The sequence below is a fragment of the Culex pipiens genome, chromosome 2 (genome assembly GCF_016801865.2).
Source record: "Culex pipiens pallens isolate TS chromosome 2, TS_CPP_V2, whole genome shotgun sequence".
NCBI classification, from domain to species: domain Eukaryota; kingdom Metazoa; phylum Arthropoda; class Insecta; order Diptera; family Culicidae; genus Culex; species Culex pipiens.
In genome coordinates this window covers 91150452-91169760 of record NC_068938.1, presented here as the reverse complement: position 1 = coordinate 91169760, position 19309 = coordinate 91150452, and the positions used below count along the sequence as shown (strand labels likewise).

The 19309-nt window shown below is 42.8% G+C and overlaps 3 protein-coding genes across 5 annotated transcripts; 1 reads left to right on the top strand and 2 right to left on the bottom strand.

The window, feature by feature from the left end:
* Nucleotides 1-2765: 2765 nt before the first annotated feature.
* On the bottom strand, nt 2766-8256 carry LOC120416312 (sodium/potassium/calcium exchanger 1-like). Its single transcript, XM_039578033.2, has 2 exons — nt 7460-8256; nt 2766-4034 (listed from the first exon to the last, which is right to left on the bottom strand). Exons 1-2 carry the CDS (start codon nt 8061-8063, stop codon nt 3259-3261), a joined length of 1380 nt encoding a protein of 459 aa, XP_039433967.1. The 5' UTR covers nt 8064-8256; the 3' UTR covers nt 2766-3258.
* Nucleotides 8257-10701: 2445 nt separating this feature from the next.
* Nucleotides 10702-18493, bottom strand: LOC120416328 (helicase domino-like). Of its 3 annotated transcripts, XR_005605329.2 has the most exons (5): nt 17918-18465; nt 17049-17702; nt 12580-12721; nt 12166-12326; nt 10702-12111 (listed from the first exon to the last, which is right to left on the bottom strand). XR_005605329.2 is itself a non-coding variant. In XM_039578058.2 (2 exons), the coding sequence occupies exons 1-2, from the start codon at nt 18185-18187 to the stop codon at nt 17361-17363; spliced, it is 612 nt and encodes a 203-aa protein (XP_039433992.1). In that variant the 5' UTR covers nt 18188-18464; the 3' UTR covers nt 16790-17360. The 3 variants fall into 3 exon arrangements, 1 of the variants encoding a protein (XP_039433992.1); XR_005605328.2 differs by having other exon boundaries at nt 12166-12721; nt 17918-18493; XM_039578058.2 differs by lacking the exons at nt 10702-12111; nt 12166-12326; nt 12580-12721 and having other exon boundaries at nt 16790-17702; nt 17918-18464.
* On the top strand, nt 13429-14174 carry LOC120416329 (deoxyuridine 5'-triphosphate nucleotidohydrolase). The gene is made up of 2 exons (XM_039578059.2): nt 13429-13642; nt 13706-14174. Exons 1-2 carry the CDS (start codon nt 13539-13541, stop codon nt 14043-14045), a joined length of 444 nt encoding a protein of 147 aa, XP_039433993.1. The 5' UTR covers nt 13429-13538; the 3' UTR covers nt 14046-14174.
* Nucleotides 18494-19309: the final 816 nt, after the last annotated feature.

The window sequence follows — 19309 nt, the reverse complement described above, 5'->3', positions numbered from 1 at the left end:
TTTTGACGAAATTAACTGTTTTCAATCCCATTCGCACTTTTGAAACAGTTTCAAAACGATAGATTTTTCAGCAAAATATTTGTTTCGTATATGCTGGATCAAAGTATGGATAAATCATTAGTTATATGTTAACAAAAAACTGAAAATGTTCACTAAACCTTAATTTTAAATATTATGAAATCCAAAGGGCAATTTTACATGATTATTCAAAATGGGTCCGCAGGCCACAAAAAATCACCTCGCGGGCCACGTTTGGCCCGCTGGCCATACTTTGGTCATCCTGTCTTAACGAATGCATTGAAAATTTAACATGCTATTGATGGATTAAGTAAATTCAAGAAAGTTTTAAAAATGAGTTATCGTTCGTTATTGGCGATAAGATTTTCGTTATCGTTAGACGATAATATTATCGACGATTATATCGATTAACAACCTTGATGTGAAGGAGTACATACAAAACACACACCACATCAAAACTGATCCGGAGCGTTTGGTACGGTATGTCCACGCATCCTTCCTCCCCTGTAGATTCTGTGAAATGTGACCCGTTTACAGAATCCTCTCTGCGGTTAATGCAACGCAGTAGGCCTGGCCGCTTTTATGAGTGTAATACGTTTCGGGGATGCTCGAATGTACTACAATCATTAATATTGACAAGAAAGAACATGTGGCGTAATCTAATCACATGTTCTTCCAGGATGCTTTCTTCGGACTGGCTGCGCTTGTGTTTGATTAGATTAGATTAGATTAGATTAACAACCTTGATGTGAAGGAGTACATATTTTTTTACAAAATAATGACTTCACATACTGAACCAATGAAACTTAAGCTTAGTTATGTTTTATGAATGGTCTGATAACTTTTTTGTGTGAAAATACCTGTTAAATTCAGGTGTTCCACAATTGTGGGAGGCACAATAACATTCCACAATAATGGAACAGGCAATTTGAAGGCAAGGTTTTGCTGCTCTGAATAAAATAGTCTTGAGATTCTGTTTTTTGTTTAAAAAGAACAACTTTTACTCGTGAAATGACAAGAGAATGTCCAATCAACGGTCCCAAAAATAGAAGGGTCGACGTAAAAGATGCATTTGGCACGCAATTGACAAATTATCACAAAAGTGTTCCAAATATGTGGGATGACTGTACTTTTCGAATTACAGTAGTTGTTCGGTAACTGGGCGTTGTTTAACTGGGCTGCTTTTTAACTGGGCGCTCGATAACTGGGCCGTAGCCCAGTTAAAGAGCAGACAAACGTCAAAAAACCAAAACAAACCGAAATCACCGAAGGGATAATGGATGTAAAAATCATGTTCAACAAATAAAAAAAGCTTTTTTCAAACCTTTATGTAATTTCATGTCACAATTAAAGAAACATGAAAAGTAATCATTGTAAATAAATTTAAGTAACTTTTATTTTAATATTTTATCAAAAAAATATTATGCATCGATAGTCCCCTCGTTATTTTTCGTTCAGCCCAGTTAGCGAACAGCATTCGGTGACTGGGCTACGTTCTCAGCCCAGTTACCGAACAACTACTGTACTCTAAATATTTTTTTTCATTAGTCAAAAAAGTCCCTTAGAACATTTTTTCGAAAATAAAAAAAAATGGGAATTCAACTTTTAATGAGGAAATAGGAAAAAGAGAATAATAACAGAATCAAGAACTGAAAAGTTCTACTTCTCAGCATTGAAATGTAATGGGTAATTCTCCGCCAACTCACACAGCAGTTGCCCCGACCTCCAATTTGCGTAAAACTTTGTCCTAATGGGTATCTTTTGCCTCTGATCACGAATCCGTGGTCCGTTATTTGATATCTCGTGACGGAGGGACGGTATGACCCCTTTCATTTTTGAACATGCGAAAAAAGAGGTGTTTTTCAATAATTTGCAGTCTGAAACGGTAATGAGATAGAAATTTGGTGTCAAAGCGACTTTTATGTAAAATTGAACGCCCGATTTGATGGCGTACTCAGAATTGGGACCATCCATAAACCACGTGGACACTTGGGAGGGGGGGGGGGGATATAGCGATTGTCCATGATCCATAGAAAAAAGATTTTTCATGGACAATTGTCCACGAAGGGGGGGGGGGGGGGTAATAGATTCCCAAAAAAGTGTCCACGTGGTTTATGGATGGTCCCATTCCGAAAAAACGTATTTTTCACCGTTTTAAAAACTCTGCCATTTTCCGTTACTCAACTGTAACAAATATTGAAACATGTAATTTTAAGGGAAATTTAATGTACTTTTCGAATCTACATTAACCCAGAAGGGTCATTTTTTCATTTAGAACATTTTTTTTTTCATTTTAACTTTTTGTTTCGGTGAAAAATACGTTTTTATTCAACCGTCGGATAAGGGTATGACATTGAACGTTGAAAGAGTTATTTAAAGAGGGTTGATTGAAAAATATGTTTTTTTTTCGAAATAGCGGAAAATTTTACGATAGTATAACCTCCCTGAGTTTTTGAAGAAGTGTTTAAGAATTGAACCTACATTTACATAACTCATGTTGAAGCACTTCGGACTCCAACGCTAAAGTGTTGCATTACTGCAACATAAAATTCTATGAGAAAAAAGGAGAGCATCAAATAGCATACAATTGTCGCAGGTTAACGCAAACGCATCATCATCATCGTCGTCGCATAACAACATATTGCACACGCTATCATTCCCGACTCGGTTCAGTACCTTCATGGAGTTCCCACGGCCACGATACCGAAAGAGCGGAGACATTTCGACGCAAATAACAACATCAGTCACTAGTTACTAAGTTGTAGTTTATTATTATCTTTCTGTAATTAATACAAATAGTTTTTTTGTTGTTTTTTTTTTCACTTATCCAAACCCAAATACACTAATTCAAAATTTTGTCCTTTTTCATTCCGCTGGTTTTTATTTTATCTCTTCAAATATGATAGTTTCCATCTTTTCTCTACTGGCTAGACACGACAAATATATATTATCGTCACGTGTGACGAAAAATAATAACCGAAAATGTGTTTTTTTGTTTTGTTTTTTACGTTTAAAACTAGCGTAAGAAGTAGATGCACATCGTTCAGTATTAAACATCAATCGTCCTCTACGTACGTGTAAAATGCAATCGGGTAGGTGTTGTGTCTGTCTGTCTGTGTGTGTAATATTTTCCTCAAATATTGATTGCAATAATTGTTTCTGATTCATCTCAATATGGGTGTGAAGGTGGCGGGCAGGAAATCGACGAGACACGTGCAAAATGTGGCCGCTCCCGCGCCTTTACTCGCCATCGTAGTAGGAGACGCGGCCCTTGTTGGCGTTGCGCCTGGACGTCTTGCGGCCCTTCTCGACCAGCGTGAGCCGCTCGGTGTGCTTCCGGTTCACTCGCAGCTCCTTGGCGCCCGTGCTCTTGGTTTTGTCCAGCTTTTCGTTAAACTTCTCGATCAAATCCGGACAGCTGAGATTGTCGGCCGGTTCCCAGGTGTCGTCCTTGGCGCCGAAGCCCTTCCATCTGACGAGATACTCGCGCACGCCGTTACGCTTAAAGTGCACGTCGATGATTCGTTCGACCTCGTACTCCGCCTCGGTCTCCTCCTCATCATCGCCCTCCTCGTCTTCATCCTCGTCGTCCTTTGCCTTCTTCGCTCCGGGACGTCCACGGCCACGTCCGCCGGCAGCAGCAACTGCAGCGGGTTTCCTTCCGGGCCCTCCCTTCTTTCCCTTGGTCGGCGTCGGTTTGCCCTTCTTGGCCAGCGGTGCTTCGTCGTCCTTCTCGCACTTGGCCTTGTACCGCTTGATAATGTCCGGACAGGACAGCGTCGCTTCCGGCTCCCAGGTGTCGTCCGAGGCGCCGTAATTCTTCCAGCGAATCCGGTACACAATCTTGCCGCCGCGCTCCTTGCGGTGGTCGATAATGTCCTGCACCTCGTACTCCTCGTCTTCCTCCTCTTCTTCTTCGTCTTCACTTTCCTGCTTTTTGGCCTTCCGGCCCGGGCGGCCCTTGGCCTTGGCCGCGGCGGGTTTTCTGCCGGCCTTCTTCTTGGCGCCGCGCTTGCCTGCAAGAAAATGGGAGAAAAGTTTATTTTTGTTGCATTCTTTCGCAGAGATTGTAGTGCTAGCTTATTTCGCCCATAGTTACGGTCTATCGACCAATTCTCCCCAAAACCGGAAATTGATTTCCATTTTGAAAGAATCCATTTTGCATCATTGGTTTGCTCATACAAGTCTCCATACAATATTGGCAGCTATCCACTTGGCAACCATATTAAAATAGTATGTAAATATTCGAAAAATAATTTGTTTCGTGTTTTTTATTTTCTTACGTTTAACGTCAAATTCGAATTCTGCGACCTCATTTTAGTCAAATATGAATGGTTGATTGCCTATTAAATTTGAAAAATGTCACTTTGGAGTAGTTTAGGGGTCATTCTTAAGCTCAACAATAAGAAATAAGACAGAAACAAACAATTTTTTCGTGGTTTGATATCCGAAGAGAAATTTTGCTAAGGCCTTCGGATAATCGAGTCTGAGCTGTATGTATCTTGGGAACGGATTTCCTGATCGATTTGGTGTCTTCGGCAAAAATGTAGGTTAGGACAATTCACAAAAAAAAAGATTTCCAAAATCCGTATTTTTAGATTATTGTATTTTTTAAATGTTCAGGGACAAAAAACATGTATTTTGATTTTCAAGCAAAACATTTTTGATGTAAATTGGAAGTTGCAGTTGAAAAGCACTCTAATTATTTTTTAAGTGCCCAATTTTTGAGTTACAGCCAATTTAGGCCAATTTAAGAGTCGAGGGACATAAACTTTAAAAAAGATCGCAATGGCCTAACTCGCTCTCAATATGCCTAATCACAGCCTAAATTCACCAAGTCGCCATAGCCTAATGGTTAGCATTTTTGCTTACCGATCCAAAGAGCGGGGGGATCGAATCCCTCCGTGAGTGACTTTGATTTTTCGTTTGTATTCAGCATTTCAAGTATTTATTTTCATGGGAATCGAACCCAGAACCATTCGCTTACAAAACGAACGCCGTAACCAGTCGGCAACGGCTGCTGCTCCTCTGTGTTTAAAAAATAATGATTCGAAGAAAATTGAATGAGTATAATTTTTAACATGGTGAATTACACAAAACGACATTTTTTTAAAATTGATGTCGGTAAACGCTTCAGTTTCATCAAGGTATGATAGATTAGTACTCCCTGAATTGTATTTAAGTGAATTTCCTGCGAACAAATTAAATTAATTCGACAAAATTGGTTATTATAAAAAAGGCTAATCACAAGTAGGAAAAAGTTCAAGAAAAAAATACCTACACAATTGCTATAAAAGGAGATAGTTAGAGGAAAACTTAAAGCTAGATCACAGAATGATTTTGTCTGTTGACGTCGAAGAGCAGCGCTGCACGAGGTAGCTTATCCGTTGTACACGTATTTGATCATAAGCTCTCCCAGAGCCATGAACTGTTCTGCCTTGTTACGGCGAGGGCGAAAAACTCTGGCAGAGTGAATAGGTCATCTCCGGACACATCTGCTTGTTCCGGGACTGTACCGCTCGCCGCGGTCACGCTTGCGTAGGGACCTCCCCAGCCGGGAGGAATCGCTGGAGTAATCCCAGGAAGGCCTTACGCGCGGCACTGCCACGGAAGTTCGCTGTAAGGTTGCCATCGCAGTTCGCGCACTTGACACGCGAACGGTGCTGCTGAGCGTCGCTTTCACTCAGCCTCGCTTTCTGCACTTAACGCAGCGCGGCGGGAGGTTGCAGTTTCTTGAGCCGTGGCCGCATTGTTGGCAACGGTTGCATTGGGCTGCATCCGTCGAATTCTTAGAGAAGTACCGCCAAGTCACCCATAAACCGTCCAAAGTTTTTTTTTTTTTTCGTCGGAGATCCTGGAGCTTGACGGTACCACGATCGAAGTAGAGTAGGTACAGCACGTGACTACCCGTGACCGCAGTCGTTATTGAGAGCACCTTGATGTCCCGGGGGTGAAAGTTTACGTCGGTAAGGTGAATGTCCACGATCAATACAAAAAAGTTTTTTTTTGTATGGAGAATTGTCCACGAGGGGGGGGGGGGGGGGGGTTAACAGATTCCCAAAAAAGTGTCCACGTGGTTTATGGATGGTCCCAAATGAAACAGTACAATACCAAGCTGTAGGACCTTAAAATGAACCGAGTGGACCACATCCGGACAAAATTCGTTCAGCCAAAGCCGAGAAAATCAAGTGCATATTTTTGATCAACATCCCCACACACGCACAGACAAGGAGGTCTAGGAGGTCAAATTAAAAAGTTCATTTTCCAAGTGACTTTTAATCCTTTCCTCAGTGAGGAAGGCAAAAATGTCGAGTTGTGGTTTCAAGAAATATGATACGGATGAAAGCTTTTCAAATTTCATCGGCACTAATTTTATCTTAGAGGTTAGGGACCATCCATAAACCACGTGGACACTTTTTTGGGAATCTGTTACCCCCCCCCCCCCCCTCGTGGACAATTGTCTATACAAAAAAAAACTTTTTTGTTTGGTTCCTGGACAATCGTCAATCCCCCCCCCCCCCCTTAAAATGTCCACGTGGTTTATGGATGGTCCCTTAGCGATACGTTAGCTAAACATCAAGTTGAGTAAAAGGCTAAAAAATGGTTAGCTTTTTCTAAACAGTTGTCGAGCTTCCGTGGCCGTGAGGTTACGTGTTTCGCCTTGTAAGCGGAAGGTGATCGATCCCTGTCTGGCTCAGCAAAGTCAGATCTCTTAAAAGAGTAAATATGCTCACGGGGAATACTGACCGGTAGGGGATGGGTTTCGACTAGCGGCGTGCTGGGTTTCCAATCCAGAGGTCGTGAGTTCGATTCTCGTACCAGGATGATGAAATAGTACAGTCCAGACTCGATTATCCGAAGGCCTTGGCAAAATTTCACTTCGGATAATCGAATCACGATTTTTTTTTCGTTGTCCTATTTTTGATTGTTGAGCTTAATATTTAATATCTGGAGCAACATTTGAAAGGGGCGGTACGACATTGCTCTTACGGCCTTTCGTCCCATGTAAACGCGTGTAATGAAAGGCCGTAAGAGCAATGTCGTACCGCCCCTTTCAAATGTTGCTCCAGATATAACCCTCTAACTACTCTTAAATGATTTAGAATAATTAAATCCAAGATGGCGCTGATGAAATATTGAAAAAAAAATAATTTTACAGACATTCAATCATTCAAATTTAACTAAAATGGGGTCGCGGAAGTCCCATACAAACCTTCGGATAATCGAACTTCGGATAATCGAGTCTGGACTGTTTATAATTATATAATTTCAAACATTTTAACACAACTCTTTGGGAAAAAAAAACCCAAAAATTTCGCATTTTTTTATCAAACAAAAGTTTTATACGAAATTTTCAAACCGCAACGCATTTTACATTCTTATAAGATTTTTTTTATATGTTTTAAACCCTTTTCAAAAGTTCCTTCCCCCCTCTACTAACCTGCCGCCGCCTTCTTGGCCTTTTTCGGCTTCGAGCTTCCATAATCCGAATCGTCGTCATCCTTTCCGCCGGCATCCTCCTCATCGTCGTCCTCTTCCTCATCCCCCTCACCCTCGTCGTCGGATGTTTTACCGCCACCATTTTCCTTCTCCTTCTCGGCGTCGTCGTCGCCATTTGCTGTCTGCTCCTGGGTGATGGCCTTCTTCGGTGGCTTCCCACGGCCCCGGCTAACCTTCTTATCGCCTTCGCCGATTATTTCCTCCTCGGTCGACTCTTGGCCACCGCCGCCGCCATTCGACTTGGCCGCTTTGTCCCCGGTTTCCGCGTCCTCAAACTGCTCGTTGTCCGAGGCGGCCTCCTTCGAGTCGCCGTTCTCTTCGGTGGCCGTGTCCGCCGCCGTCGCACCCTTTCCACCCTCATCCTCATCGTCGTCCTTGGCGCCATCCTGCGACGGAGAATCTGCCCCAGCGTCGGCACTATCGTCGCCAGTTAGATCCGTTCCCGCAGCCCCCTCTCCACCGGCCGGCAGGGTCGTGTCGTCATTCTCCTCGCCGGAATTGTCGCCGTCGTCGACGCCTTTGCGCTTCAAATTTTCCTTTCTCATCGCTAACGAACTGTGGCGCACACTTTTCGGAGGGAAATCCGGTTATTTAGCACAGAAAATGCACTTTTTCCTCTGACTTTTTCAACTCAAAACACGAAGCGTCGCTTTTTTCCGTATTTTTTCACCCTCTCGCTGTGTTGCTGTTTATACTGCAGGGGGGTGGTGGCTTGCGTGATGACAGCGGGAGGACGCGGACGAAACGGGGCGGCTGAGCGAGTGTTCAGCCCGGTGTACACTGACGTTTGACGTTGTCGCTGTCAAACGAATTGCAGTGATGCTAGTGTTTGGGATTTTTTTTTGGGATTTTTTTTTTTGCGTCACCAAGAAAACCTTGACGTTGCACTCAGCCAAAATATCTATTAAAATTCATATGGCGTACCTTATAAACTGTGAAAAGTTAATCGTTTTTGAATACCATAAGTTTAAATTATGACTATTCAAAATCTTTCTCAATTTATATGGTGGGCTTATGGCATTCAATAATATTATTTATGTGAAAATGTCATATGCCCAACCTTATGAACCAGAAAGTAGTATGGCGGACAACATTAAACAAGTGAAGGAGCGGCTCGAGGAGCGGCCTTCAACAGATTCCAGGTTTTTAACAAAATTTTTAGTTTTTGCGTTTTGTTTTGATATAAATTTGTTTCACAGGTTAAGTAAATGTTTGCTCTGCCGCAGCTGCCCAAAAACTATGCCTCGTTTAGCCGTATCGGCTCGATCTGGTCATTGCCCAAAACTCCAAAACAACAAACGGCAGCAGCGACAACTCGATCGACGGACCGCATCGGTTGTCGTTTGTGCTGCACAAAATTTTCGGCACCGTGCTGGTCATCGAGGAGTGGTCATCTTCGTTGGGTCTTCAGGCAAGGATGAGCGTGGATGAGCGTGGTGAGTTGTTTTGAGATACTTTTTAATATGAACGATGTAAGAAACTTCCTCTTCCAACATCATCTGTACGAACACTTTGGGTTGCAGTATTGACGACATCGACGTGGTAATCTCGTACGAAATCGACACGAACGAGTCGTGCCGGAAACCGGGTACCTTCATCACGATGCTGATCGACTAGAAGCAAAAGAAGTTCCAGTTGACCCTGGTCGAGGCCGGCAGGCAGCAGCCGATCGAAATCCAATCCAAAAACCGAGGAGGAATACGCCGTGATGTACTCGGCGGTGCTGAATGACCTGTGCGAAGGGTGCGAAGCCCTAGATCTGGAAAAGCCATCGATCAGGAAGATTCGCAGCGAAATGTTGATCGCTAGCATGACCAAGGTGAACCTGCTTAGCAAGCTGAAGGATCGCGTCGACATTGATCCGGCCCTTCCAGCGAAATGATCAAAGTGATATTTTTTCTGCCAATGGCATATTAATGTAATTTTGGTGAAATAAATAAATATATTTATATGTGCAATCATTAATTTAGTTTTAATTTAAACAACAACAACAAAAATCACATTCAAAAGATAACTATATAAAAAACAAATACTGTGTGTTTATCATATTCATAAGTTTTTCTTATGAAAGCAAAAAATCGCTCATACATCAAATTCATAAGATTAGCTTATGGAAAGTAAATCATTCAAAGATCCAATAAAATCTATAAGGTTCGCTTATGGAAAAAATCTATATGGCATCCTTATGGCTGATATATCTTTTTTTGGCTGAGTGTGCAAATGGACTCAAAGAACTCTGTACAGCTGTCGTTGCCTTGGACTTTTAGCATTTAAATTTTGAGTTTTGTTCCGTTTCGCACGGTCAGGAGCACGACAAGGACACGGCCTAGAACACAACCACGGGAACCGAAACGAAAACGGCCAGAAGGGCCAGAAGCACTATGACACGGATACCAATACGAAAAAAAAACTCGCGTTATGACGTTTCGCGTAATCGGAAGAAAATTCAAATTAAAAAAAATGTCCCAACAACGACACCTGTTAAAAAAGTTCATTTGGTTTTAACCTTTGAGGTTAAGTTCCGAGGTTTTCTTCATACACTTCGATAAAAAAGTCAGTAAATCACACCAAGAATTTTTGTTAGCATTAGCTAACAAAAATTCTTGGTGTGATTTACTGACTTTTTTATCGGAGTATTGATTTCAGACATTCACCTCAGAAGTCCTTGTTTGAACTGTCACTTTTTACACGTTTGATTTGATAGTATGTGTGAGCCTTGTGTAAAGCGGGTGTCAAACTAAAAAGCGGCCTCGTTCGTTTGATAACAGTTGGTGTCACACCATCGGGGTTTCAGTGTATTAGTTTCGAGCCTTATTGTTAAACCGGGACCCGTGGTGTAGGGGACCCAGTCGGCCTTGGTTCGATCCTAGAAGGTCCCGGTGGCATTTTTCGAGACAAGATTTGTCTGATCACGCCATCCGTGGGACGGGAAGTAAATGTTGGCCTCGGTCTAACCTGGAGGTTAGGTCGTTAGCTCAATCCTGGTGTAGGAGTCATCTCCCTGGGTTCTATCTCGGTGTAGTCACTGGTAGGCAGTTGGACTAACAATTCAAAGGTCGTCAGTTCGAATCCCGGGGTGGATGGAAGCTAAGGTTTAAAAAAAGGTTTGCAATTGCCTCAACAATCAAGCCTTCGGACACCTAGTTATTTATTTATTTATTTATTTATTTATTTATTTATTTATTTATTTATTTGTTTTCTCCCAACAGGCTATTTTAGCCCAAATGGACTTAAAATCTAATTCGGAAACATAAATTGCTAAGCAAAAATCAATAATTTACATCGGTTACAAAATCAAACATGAAAGTTAACAGCGGCTTCTGGTTCTCGGGCGCCAAACATCTCTAGCAAATTCCTTGAACTCCCGACATCTCACTCCTCCTGGCCAGCTTGATGGGTTCAGGGCACGAGCTTTGCAACAGGGGTCAACTTCGATCTTGAACGAGATAAATTCTAGCGACGAAAAGTCTTTCCAGGATGGAACCAAGCACCTAACCATGAGCGTTTTATCAATCCCAAGAGTTTCGCTGACCATTTCAGACACTTCGGTTTCCGTGACGTCTACGGCAATGTTTGAGAGGTGCAATCTGAGCTTCGCAATAGGTTGATCTGCATTCGAGTTATCCGTTGCACAGGGTGACGACTCGAGATTTTTAGTCGAAGAGAGCGGCTCTGCATCGTCTTTTGTCGAACCTTCGCGTGATGGTGATATTAGAGGAAATGACGTTGCAGCAGATGTTTGGAGATTTGAAAGGAATCCATAAAACTTGATAGAGTTCCTCTCAGCTCAAACATTTCGTTTCTCAGACTTTCCAGTTCACAGTCAGCTTTGCGTTCAGCAGATCTCAACCCGTTGACGGTATTACGAAACTTGTTGTTCGACATTAGATCGCAGCACTCATCGCACATCCAAAAGATATTGCGCAGATGACAGGATTTCTGGTCTTCCGCCGCTAGGCCGACACACTTCGCATGGTATCGTTGAATTCCTTCACAAAATCCTTCGCAGATAACGATCGGTTCATCAGCAGCGATATTTTGTTTACACTTTTGGCAGGATCTCTTCATAGTTATTAATTTTGCACAACAGTGTATAGTTCCTCTAGTGACCGATAGATGACACCAGCGTTGCTGAGAACGAAGATAGCTCCAGCGGACTGTCCCTCGATATCGAACAATGGAGCACTGTTTGTTGTTATGCCTCTGTGTTCGCGATAAAGATTTTTGTCTTACAGGCCAGCAAATCACTCGATCGTTTGCACTCCAACTTGCAGCGACGATGTGGGTCCTTAATAGCAGGAAACTGATGTACACTTTACATTCCACTCAGTTTGAACGGCGAGAAATCTTCAAAAAGTGCAGCGAAGTCCGGGAGACGACAACACTTCCACAGACAATCAGACAGCTTATGTCAAATCGCGCAAGAGCACCAACATTAGGAAAAAATGCGGCTGTCATGCCATGGCACACTTTTTTCGTAATGTTGGTACCACTGCGTGATTTTGACATTTCGGGCGTTCACCATTCGAACGCCATTTTCGCCTAAAAAGCAGGATAGGAATCTCGCTATCGAGAACGCCAAGGCAATGCTTCCTACAAAGAAGCAAGTCAATATTTTGAAATTATATGCATGAGAAAATGTCTTACCTAGGTTAAATTTGAGCGCCTTTTGATCCAACGGACGTCGGTGACCTCCCCGTCAATCGTTAGAGCCATTTTGCTCCTATCTGCTTCGCGTGGTTAACGACGGAATGGACACCGTCGGCGCCCATGGGCCATGCATGGCAGCGAAGTCCAAATGATAGCAACTGGAAGCGATAGTGGTGCACACTTAGATTTTTATGCCGAACTTCGGCAAAATTCTGCCGAAATCAGAACAACTTATCGCTCGGCAGAAATATATGCCGAATCTCGGCAAAATGGAAGTCATTCTACCGAATTCTCGGCGAAAAATGACAGTTGATATGCCGAAGTTCGGCATTTTTCTGCCGAAAAAAATCAGTTGTTCTGTTTTCGGCAGAATTCTGCCGAGCTCGAAAATCAAAAATGGACTGTGTGTACTGTGGCGTAGGTTGTAGAAGCGGTTTGGACGGGAACTGTTGCTGAGTTTGATGCTGCTGCTGCGGCCGGGCCGACCGTCACCGGTCCAGACAACGAATCCGATGGTTCGCCTTACCTTGCGATTTAACAAAGCCTGGAACAACTGTAGATACTAAATTAGGACAATTTTGTAAAAAAAAGGTTTATCTGTAAATAATTACAAACTTATCATCTAATATCTCTGTAAATCCGATTAATTTGTTTAAATTCCTATCCAGATTTTTAAGCTAAGATGGCGTTCGAATGGTGAACGCCCGAAATGTCAAAATCACGCAGTGGTACCAACATTACGAAAAAAGTGTGCCATGGCATGACAGCCACATTTTTTTTTTCTAATGTTGGTGCTATTGCGCAATTGTGACATTACGGGCGTTCACCATTCGAACGCCATCTTCGCTTAAAAACCTGGATAGAATAAATAACTGAATGCGATTCAGTAATCATCACATTTGCTGAAATTTGGTAATAAACAAAAACATTAATGAAAAATCATTAACTGCATATCTATCAAACTGAAATGTCACTTCTTACTTTTTTTGTTGCTGCTGCTGAGAGAAAATCTAACGAGCAGAATGACACAGAATTTTATTTTGTCGAACTGTTGCTCAACAATCTGGCATTGATATATCAGGCAACCTGGCAACCCTGTTTGTTCTGAAATTTTTGTTCAGCTCAACACACACCGGTTACTTGTGAAGCTCGATTCACTAATCACCCCTCAGAAAAAGAAATCGAACTTTCTTGAGTGTGTTTCCGACCAAATAATTTTCTTAAATTTGCGCGCCAATTTTATTGTTGCATTTTCGCTAACAAATTTTATTTGCATCTGAAACGCGCTCGCGCATATCGTTTGTTGCTTGTTTCGAGTAAAATTCAGTTTTTTTTTGTTTTGCAAAACTTTCATAAACAATTTGTTCAAAATGAAGCCTGATTCCAAGTGCGTTCTCCGTTTCGCCAAACTGACGGACCAGGCTTTCGCGCCGTCCAAGGGTTCTGTCAAGGCTGCCGGATTTGATCTGAAGAGGTAAGTGGTCCCATCGACTTCCGTTTTACCTAACCGTAACGGTTCTTTTCCCCCTCTCCACAGCGCCTACGAGTATACCGTTCCGGCCCGCGGCAAGCAGCTGGTTATGACCGACATCCAGGTTCAACTTCCGGAGGGTTGCTACGGTCGGGTGGCGCCCCGCTCGGGTTTGGCCGTGAAGAACTTTATCGATGTCGGTGCGGGCGTCGTGGACGAGGACTATCGGGGCAACCTGGGTGTGGTCCTGTTCAACCATTCCGACAACGAGTTCAAGGTGGCCCGTGGCGATCGGATTGCGCAGTTTATCTGCGAGCGGATCTTCTACCCCGAGCTGGAAGAGGTCGCCAGTTTGACGGAAACGGAACGCGGTGCGGGAGGGTTCGGTTCCACGGGAACGCAGTAAGGAGTGGAACGATCTCTCTCTCTCTAGTTGTTAAGGTTTTCATTTTGTATTCGTTAAAAAATAAGTGGCGAAAGCCAATAAAAAGATGCTGTGAGTAAAAAAAGTTATTGATTTGTTTATTTCTGTGTTGAAAAAAGATCGTACCTTCCTCAGCCACACCTTAGGGACCATCCACAAACCACGTGGACACTTTTTTGAAAATCCCAACCCCCTTCCCCCCCATCGTGGACAATTGGGTACTAAAGCCCTATGTAAATTTTTATGTACAACGGTAAAACACACGATCAAAAACCATTTCTGATCACTTTTTTTCATTTTAATGCAAATTTTTTTTTGACAAGACAACATTTTTTCGATGGATCAACTATAGTCCCCTTGGAACGAGCTGTCAAGTAGGAGCTTTTCTGTCAAGAAGGACCGCGAGGTTAAGTTTTGAAAATTGATTTAAAAATCCATTTTAAACTCTTTGTGGTCGTACAAAGGGTCATTGTAGTCAGAAAAATAAGCTTTATCGCTGTAAACAATAATATCAGCAATCTAAGCTTCATTTTAGGACCCAATTTCCATACAAATAAAATCTTTTATGTATGGAGCGTGGACTTCTCGCGATCCGAGCACTCCATCACATCAGCAAACGTACGGGATTCCCAGCGCTCCTGGAAAGGCCCGGCCACGTCCCGAAATCGCAGGACTCCTTGGATCGTCCGAGTTGTACGATGAACACTCCGCCCATCTTGCAGCTCCTCCTGTCTCTTTGCTGCCCGGATCTCGTCTTCTTCGGGTGACAACGTGTCATCAACGTCGTCCGTATCATTCCGTCCGTCGCCGGAAACCTCTGCTTCGAAATCACTCTGCCTCGCTCGGGTCATCAGCGTTCTCCTCGCCATCGTAGACCGCTTCCGCTAGAACAACGGGCACATCATCAGCCACACATTCTTTCGGGAAGACTTCAGAAAATGGATAAAGAACGATACTTCCCTGCGAAGGTTCGGTTTCGGCCAATGGTCCACTCGTGCGTCTTCGGTTTGATGGAACAAGTCGAGCGACTCCGCAGGATCATGGCCACGCACAGGTCCTCGTCCAGCTCTTGACCAGCCATCGCTAGCCTCTCAAAAATGTCTTCAATCTGCTGGACATACTGCTGGATGTCCTCCCCTTCCGAGTACTGCATCCCGCACAATCGCTTCAGCAGAGCCACCTTAAACGTCTCAAAGTGGTCCTTTAGGGCGTTCCAGCAGAGCTAAGCCGTCGTCGCATTCTTGATGAGAGGCAACTGTGAGTCTTCCATCAGCAGCCCGATCGTGGCCCGCGCCCTCTGGTCGCCGTTGTCCCAAGCTTCAATTTCCGCCGCGTTGAGCACGACTTGGTCCGCGCCAGCAGCTTCATCCGATCCGGTACCGACAGCCGCTCGCCGTCCACAAATCGTCCCGGATGAGCAGGAACTCCACCTTGCGCTTCCAGCTGCAGTAGTTGTTACCGTTGAGTTTGGCCACTCCAATCCGGTCCATCTTCAGTGGGATCTTAAAACTTTCTTCGTGAAAAAACTTCTTGTTTGTTTCGTCGCCTGGTTACAGGTGCAGGCCCATATCCTGTCCGAGAGCGAAATAATTAGGCGACTGGTTTCTAAGAAGTTCAGATACAGAATGTTTTATTCAAATGTCTTTACTAATTAAGTCAACTACGATCGGTCCAACTCCACAGCTTGCTAGATCCCAACATTTACACGGTCCGTACCACTTAAACTAGACGTTCACGGAAGGAATCAAACGAAGTGAAACCACGGAGTAACCCAGAGTGACTTGTACATGTACATAAATTTTATTCACAAACAACGAAAGAATCAACAAAACACGACACTATAAAATGATATATCATTGTCGATGTTAATCAACACGGCGCGCCAAGAACAATGTTGTAAAATAAAAAAAAAATAGAAATTCGCAACAAAATATTCATTTTACCAAACTCACCAAAACACCTTTGAAACCACTAGGTCCAAAACTGTCACTTTCAAGATTTCGGCAAAATTGCCAAGCAAAATGAGTTTCAGTTCAGTGATCTCGAATTTGCCAAATTTAATCAAAACAAACTCATCTCAAAATTGACATCGCTGAACCGAACTTCAACTTGATTGAACGAACTCAAAAATAAAGTTCTCCTAGTAAGCGTGTATCACATGAACACGGCATTAACCCACTAAGAATTTTGGCTCGAGCCTCGACTCGATTCAGGCTCGATCTCGAGCCAAAATTTTCAGTGGGAACCACCTTCTTAGAAATGTAACGCCCTGATCAGTCTGATCGTAGAATGAAATCGGGCTGACGTAGGCCAAACGGGGCATTAAAATTCGCATTGGGAAGTGACAGCTACACTGTACACAGAAAAAAAAATCCGGTAAATTTACATCATTTATGATGTACCAAAAGTGCACGTCATTAATGATGCTAATTTACATCAAATTCATTGTAAATTTAAATGCCATTCGACGTAAATGTGCCGAACAAATGTCGCTACAGAAACATGTAATTTTCCGATGAAATCGATGTAATTTTACCGGAGCAAAAATTTTTTTGCCCCGTTGAATTTTGAATTCGATGTAATTTTAATGCTTGTTGTGTTCCATTGTATTCTGGCGCTGCTTCAAAAGCTATGCCAATGGAGTACACGACGCGATTGGTAGTGAACAATGTTTATCATATGTATGAAGCGAATTGTCAATCTACCGTCATTAGGGGTGACATTGGGTCACACAAAAATGCCCAAATTTCTAAGACCTAATCTCATCCCTGATGATGGTACCACTCGAATCAAGTACTCCACTGTTTTGTAACACATACTTTTGAACAGCGTGAAGAAAAACAGTATGAAATACAAACATTCAGACTACATCGAACTAAAAATTCAACGGAGCGAGATTTTGATTTAAGTGAAAAAAATAATCCGTTTTCATACATTCATAAAAATAACTTACGGTCATCAATAAACCACAGCACAGAGACCTACCTCGCGTGTTCTGTGTACGGAGTGGACTCCTTGAGGGCAATCGTCCGCGATGCGATTTCAGGTTGCGGCGTCATAGTTCCAGAAGATTTGTCCTCAAGTTTGGTGGATACACAACAGCTCTCGGCGGCCGATTCCTTTTCGGGTTTCAGTTGCGCCTATTGATTCGCCCCTACGTCGCGCGTTTGCTGCTCGGTCTCAGTCTCGACGATGACCAACTGAACCGTTCAATGACCTCGGCAAGCCGCGCCACGCCACTTAAGAAGGCCGTCGTAAAGTTGCCGTCCACGTTGGCCAGATCGCCGAGTATGTATCTCACAGCCCTAACTTGTAGCACCGAACCTGCGCCTGCGCGTCTCTGGTAGGATTCGATTCAGAATCGTAGAAGACGACGGATTCTGTACTGATGCCTCCGGAACGGGTCGACCGGTTCAACACAAACATTCGCTTGTCCAGTTGAAGCGATTTATCAACAGTACTATCTGCTCGACCTTGGTTGTTCCGTCTAGCCGCAGGATTACAGGGCCGGGGTAGTTGAAGACGCCTCCAGAACGTCCAGCATGTGAAGAGGCATCGGAGCACCCGATGCCAACTCGATTTGATACATTCAAGCAGGAATTTGAACGTCTGCCGCTTGCCGCAGTCGGGATCAAGGAACTGTGAATAGAAGGGAAAATTGTTTTTTAGTTCAGGAACTTTAACTACGTTTAAGCTTTGGTCCAAAAACGTAGCTTCCGGAGATTTCTCGCGATAGGGCTCGGAAACCGACGGATGGTGTGTCTTGCAAAACCCAGCCGCAGAAGTGCTTCGGAGTGAATGATTTTACGAGCGAATAATAAACCCCAAACAAATAAAAACCCGCCAATACTCACCTGCGTGGCTAATATTATCAGGTGCAGCACCGGGGCCATCCGTGATTTGCGTAATCTTGTCCTGTTGGATGTTTTAACGCGACGGGGTTGGATGCGAAACCCAGAGTGTCCGTGCTGAACGCCGCTTTGTTCTTTTGTTTTGGTTCTTTCGTTCTTTTGAACATTTTGACAGTTAAGTTCAATTTCAATGACCAGGTATGTTTGGTAGACTGGTTTGATAACTGTCGGAGTTAGGAACGGGGTCACGCACTGGGAATCAGAATTACACATTCTGCAGTTCACTTTTACACACGTATGGATTTTTTTCAGTGCCGTAAACTGGGGTCAATCGGGACACATGGGGCGAATTGGGACAGCAGTTTTTACCATGTTAGAGCACAATATTTTGATTTTTCTGGTTGGTTTCGGTTAGAACAGACTCAGGCCAACAAAATGTGTACATCCATTTCCAAATTTAAAAGCTTTAAGTGCTCTAAAAACTGCTGTCCCTATTCAGACTGTAGTCCCGATTCACCCCAGATTACGGTACAACTAGGATTAATCATTTTTGTGATACAAGCGTAGGGGGAGGGTGTCAATTTGTTAAGGAAGCGTTTTTTTGTAGTTTTTTGCTTGCAAAACAACTTTTGGAGAAACTGATTTAAGAAAGCATAACTTGATATCAGTTAATAAAGCTTGTTTAAAGCGATTGTTGCACACAAAAGTGCTGATAAGTCGACACGTCCCAGTGAGAATTTTGGCTCAAGGCAATATTCACCATACATAAATGCCAATGTGATCAAATGTGACTATATAATAATATAGTAAGCAAACAATTGTAGAAAAGAGGATTTAATTTTATTGTGTACATTTCGAATTATTATTATGCAATCATAAAAATCCTAACGTGACGTCACAGTCTTGAACCCCCCCTCCCCTCTTCGTCACATCTTGTCACACTTACGGTAACCCCCCTCCCCCCCCTAAGAGCGTACGTACTTTATGGATGACGCCTTCTGTAAAGAAAAGAAGTGAAATTGATTTTTCGAAATTGATTTGAAAATCCATTTCAAGAGTTTTTAATTAAAAAGCATATGACAACATATGAAATACAATAGCTTAAAGGACCTTTAAAAAAACTCTAGATTTAAAACTTTTTTTGTCGTACAAATATCATTGAGCTTATAAAAATAAGCTTAATAATTGTGAACAATAATATCAAAAACTCACTTTGAAAATAATCTGTTTTAACCTTGGTTTTAACAAATGCCAGATGAATCTGGCAAAAATCGGGGGGACTATCTTACAGCTGTCTGGACAAAAATCAATCGGTTCAATCCTTGCATTTTACACTAGTTTATTTGTTTTGTCTTCAAAAAATGTAAGATTTGGCGGTAACAAAAAAAAAACTAA